Here is a 4664-nt window from a genome sequence, read left to right on the forward strand (position 1 = left end):
AGAGACTGAAGGAAGGACAATCCAGAGACTATTCCACCTGGGAATCCTTCCCATATTCAATCATCAAACTCGGACACTATTATGGATGCCAGCAAGTGTTGGCTGACTAGAGCCTGCTATAGCTGTCTCCTGAGAGGCTCTGACAGTACCCGACTACTACAGAAGTAGAGGCTCACAGCCATCCATTGGACTGAGCACAGGGTCCCCAATGAAGGAGCTAGAGAAAAGACCCAAGGAGCTGAAGGGTTTGCAGCCTCTTAGGACGAACAACAATATGAACTAACTAGTACCCTCAGAGCTCCGAGGGACTAAACCACCAACCAAAGAATAGACATGGTGGGACTAATGGCTCCAGCATCATATGTACAGCAGAGGATAGCCTAGTCAGTCATCAAGGGCAGGAGAGGCCCTTGGCCCTGTGAAGGTTCTATGCCCCAGTGTAGGGGAATGCCAGGGCCAGGAAGCTGGAGAGGGTGAGTTGGTGAGCAGGGGGAAGGGGGAGGGAAAAGGGCTTTTTGTTTGTTTTATTTTATTTTATTTTATTTTTTTCAGAGGGGAAACTGGGAAAGGAGATATCATATGTAAATAAAGAAAATATCTAATAAAAAGTGTCAAGACTGAAATATTTTATTGTTATTAAGTATATACCTTATAATTTGTTATAATTTACAACTTGTAAAACACCTTACTTACCCAGTAATAATAATTTCTGGATAAGTTTGTGCTCCGAGGTTCCATGCTCCTCCACTGACCGGCCATTCCTAAATAGATTATTGAAGAGAATATGTGGCTTTTATTTTTAAAATTAAATGGCTTAGAATTTTAAAATTAAATGCTACAAAATTATAAAAATAAGTTAATAATGACTCATTACAAAACATCCAAAGATGAAGTGAATAGTTATTATCAATTCCTTTGTTAAACAGATCTGTAAATGCAGAATAATAATTTCTTTAAAAAATAGATTTAACTAATATTGTTGTTTATATAAACCAATAAAAGAAGTATTTTTAATTGGATAAATACAGTGTTGCAACAAGTGTCATGCAGTATGTATTGCCAACAAGCTATTGTGGTACCATTTAACCCAGAACCACATGTGAATAGTGCTTTTTTGAGTTGTACATTTAAGTTATCCTGGATCAATAACAGGAACCATACTAGAGGGTTTGTGATAATTATAAATACTTGAATCTTAAACATTGTAAAGAAAAATCTCATTATGTTAGTAACAAAAGTTCTAAGGATTTATGTGTTGTTGTTTGAGACAGGGTTTCTCTGTGTAGCCCTGGCTGTCCTGGAACTCATTTTGACCAGGCTAGCCTCAAACTCAGAGATCCACCTGCCTCTGCCTCCCACGAGCTGCGACTAAAGTTATATGCCATCACCACCTGGCTTAATTTTGTTTTTCTAATGATAAATTAAGAAGAAAACCTGATTCTTGAATTTTGTAAAACTTGATTCATGCAAAAGAATTAAAGGCTACTTATTATGACACTGATAGTTTAGATATGTAATACAAAAATAAGTATGAATAATAAATAGATCTTAATATGTAATTAAAATTTATAATCATGCAGGCTTAGAACTATGCTGCAGTCAGATAATTGAAAATCACTAGTTACATCTTTGACAATGTCATCTTGCAACTTGACAAAGTTTCAGTCAAGTCACCTTGTGTGGAAAGTCAGAAAGTAAAATGACAAGAAAAAGCATGACCATACATACAAAAAGAGGAAAAATGTACCTTATTACTATATCCTTGTTTTTTGTGCTTGACTCCTATAGAATAGAGTACTAGAATCAAATCTGGAGGGCAATCGGCAAAATATGCTGTGCACGTAACTGGTGACTCATGAATGTCCATTGGATATGGATTTTCAAAGATTGGAAAACTAAGAGATGAAAACAATATATTAGAGTCATTTGCAAAGATAAAATTTTCAAAGAAATAATTTTCATGATCAAGTCCTAAAATGTTTATAAGTATTACAAACCTCACTCTTTTCAACACCATAAAAATAATTAGTTTAATTGAATACTTTAAAAAATATAATAATCTATAAAATAAGGTGTTAATAATGATAGAAATTAATTTTCTTTCCAGGCTGCCAACATCCCATAATGACACACTTTGTTAATATGAATACAATAATTGTATTAAACTAAAATATTATGCAATAAGTACAATGTCTTAAAATTTCAACCAATTACATATTATATATAAAAGTATAACATACCTTTTAACATTTAATATTTTACTATTACACCTTTATACTACTTAAAGGCATATTATACCTTTAAATAGAAAAATACATGAATTATTTGTATTAAATAGTAAAATATTTGTATTATAGTAGTATACCTTTAAATAGTAAAATATTTATAAATTTTTCAAATAAATTAAAAAAGTATTTGTGACAGAGCTAAGAGATATACATGGATCCTAAGACTGAATATATGCTGTCAAGCTTGGTGTCAGGTGCGTTTATCCACTAAGCCATGTTACTAACCACAAGAATTCTCTTTCTGCCAATCAGAAGTGCTACACAGAGCATAGTATTTCAGATTACAATAGGAGCATATGCAAATCAAATGGGGAGGAGCAAGTCATATTTAATTAATGAGAAGTAGAATAACTTAGTAAATTAAAAATTCTTGATTTCAAAGTACAAATTGTTAATTATATGATTTTTTTCCTTTTATTTGAAAAAATATTTTTATACAATATATTCTGCTGATAGTTACAGTTGAATAGTTAGGAGGAAAGTAAGAGTGAATCACTTCAAAGACCAGACCTACGCCTGAATTTGATAACAGCATAAGGAACAATAACCTGCGCCTTAAACCGTGAACCACACAGTGGAAATACTTGGCATCATTGCTAGCCTACAGGCAAAGGATAAGCATAATACATGCAAGAAAACATAGTCTAAGAACTTAGGCATTCAGCTTTCTTTCTGATCCCATGGTCTTTCACATGTTAAGCAAATTCTCTACCACTAAACCTCATCCCTACAACTGGTACTTAGAATTTAAAGTGTAAAAAGGATAGAGGGACATAGAATGGGGGTGGGTGGGAGTCAAGTGAGGAGGGAGAGGAGACAGACCATGGTAGGAAGAAGACCTCTAAAATTAAGGAACATTTGAGGGATGTTATGAAACCTAGTATCATAGAAACCTAATATGTATATTAAATCTCCAAATAATGGAAGAGACAGAATTCCAGCTGGCCATCTTTTGTCTCCAAATGAAGCTTCTAGTACTGGTATTGGATTATACTTAATTAAACTGTAGGCCACAGTGTCCCCAATGGGAATCCCCAAACAACCCAGGATGTTGCCAAGACTATAGGTTTCTCTCTATAAACTGACAGTGAGATCCTATTGATGAACAGGACACCTACATAAACATATATCAAACATAAGACATGTCATGCTGGTGCCTACATAGAACCCTCAACTCTACATTTCAACATCTTTGGTACATGAAAATATTCTGCATTCTATCAAAAGAGAAACATAAACACCAAGCCAGCCAAAAATCTTTTATCTACAGTGGTGTGCTACCTGCAAAATATGCTTGGACAATAGTGGCACAAAGCTTGTGGAAGCAACCAACCAATAACAGATTTGATTTAAGTTCCTCTCCATGAGATGGAACCCATACCCACTATTGCTTGTGCGACCAAAAACCTGAGACTGGTAGATAACACAGGGACCTAAAGTAAAACTAAATAATACTGTTTTTTTTTTAATGTAGTATTAAAATGACTACTAATCACATTCTGCTATATTCATAGATTAGTGTCTTCCTCATCCATAATCAGAGAAGCCTCCTCCTGCAGCAGGAGACCCACAGCCAGACATTATGCAGAGAAAGAGAGACTTTAGAATACTCAGCCCTACAAGAGGGGCCCTTGGCCCTGTGAAGGTTCTATGCCCCAGTGCAGGGGAATGCCAGGTCCAGGAAGCAGGAGAGGGTGGGTTGGTGGGCAGGGTGTGGGGGGAGGGAACAGGGTTTTTTTTGTTGTTGTTGTTGTTGTTTTTATTTTATTTTATTTTATTTCTTCTTTTTTTTCTGAAGGGAAACTGGGAAAGGAGATATCATATGACATTGAAATAAAGAAAATACCTAATAAAATTTTTTTTAAAAAAAAGAATATTCAGCCCTAAATGGAATATCTCTATCAAATCCCTCCCCTCAGTGCTCAGGGAATTCTGAAAAAGAGGTGGCAGAAATAGTGTAAGGGCCAGAAAGGATGGATGACTCCAAGAGAACAAGGCTTTCTAAATCAACATAATCAAAGCTTGTACAAGCTCACAGAGACTGGAACCGTCTGCACAGGGCCTGCACGGGTCTGATACCAGTCCTTTGCATATATATTATGACTTCTAGTTTAGTGGTTTTTTGTGGGATTCCTGAGTGTAAGAATGAGTGTCTTTCTGGTTGGTATGCCCTTTGTTCAACTCTTTTCTTTCTTTTGGCTTGCCTTGTCTATCTTTGATGTAATAGCTTTTGTTTTATCTTATTATATTTTAAAAAGTGAATGAATGAATGAAAACCTAGGAAATAGTATGAGGGTTAGCAATTGAACTGTCATTTACACCTGCTGGTTATATTAACCACTACCGGGGAGGCCTCCTGCTCAGGAGTAGCTGACT

At 35.4% G+C, this 4664-nt stretch overlaps 1 protein-coding gene across 8 annotated transcripts in view; it reads right to left on the minus strand.

The window, feature by feature from the left end:
• Stxbp5l (syntaxin binding protein 5 like) overlaps nt 1-4664 on the minus strand; it is a 268083-nt gene that overhangs the window by 114506 nt on the left and 148913 nt on the right. For all 8 annotated transcript variants that reach the window (XM_031363837.1, XM_031363833.1, XM_031363831.1 and 5 more), the window contains exons 13-14: nt 1748-1895; nt 694-761 (exon numbers count right to left, since the gene is read on the minus strand). In XM_031363837.1, coding sequence (XP_031219697.1) covers nt 694-761; nt 1748-1895 — 216 coding nt within the window. The remainder of the gene's footprint in view (nt 1-693; nt 762-1747; nt 1896-4664) is intronic.

The sequence above is a fragment of the Mastomys coucha genome, unplaced genomic scaffold, assembly GCF_008632895.1.
Source record: "Mastomys coucha isolate ucsf_1 unplaced genomic scaffold, UCSF_Mcou_1 pScaffold12, whole genome shotgun sequence".
In the NCBI taxonomy this organism is placed as follows: domain Eukaryota; kingdom Metazoa; phylum Chordata; class Mammalia; order Rodentia; family Muridae; genus Mastomys; species Mastomys coucha.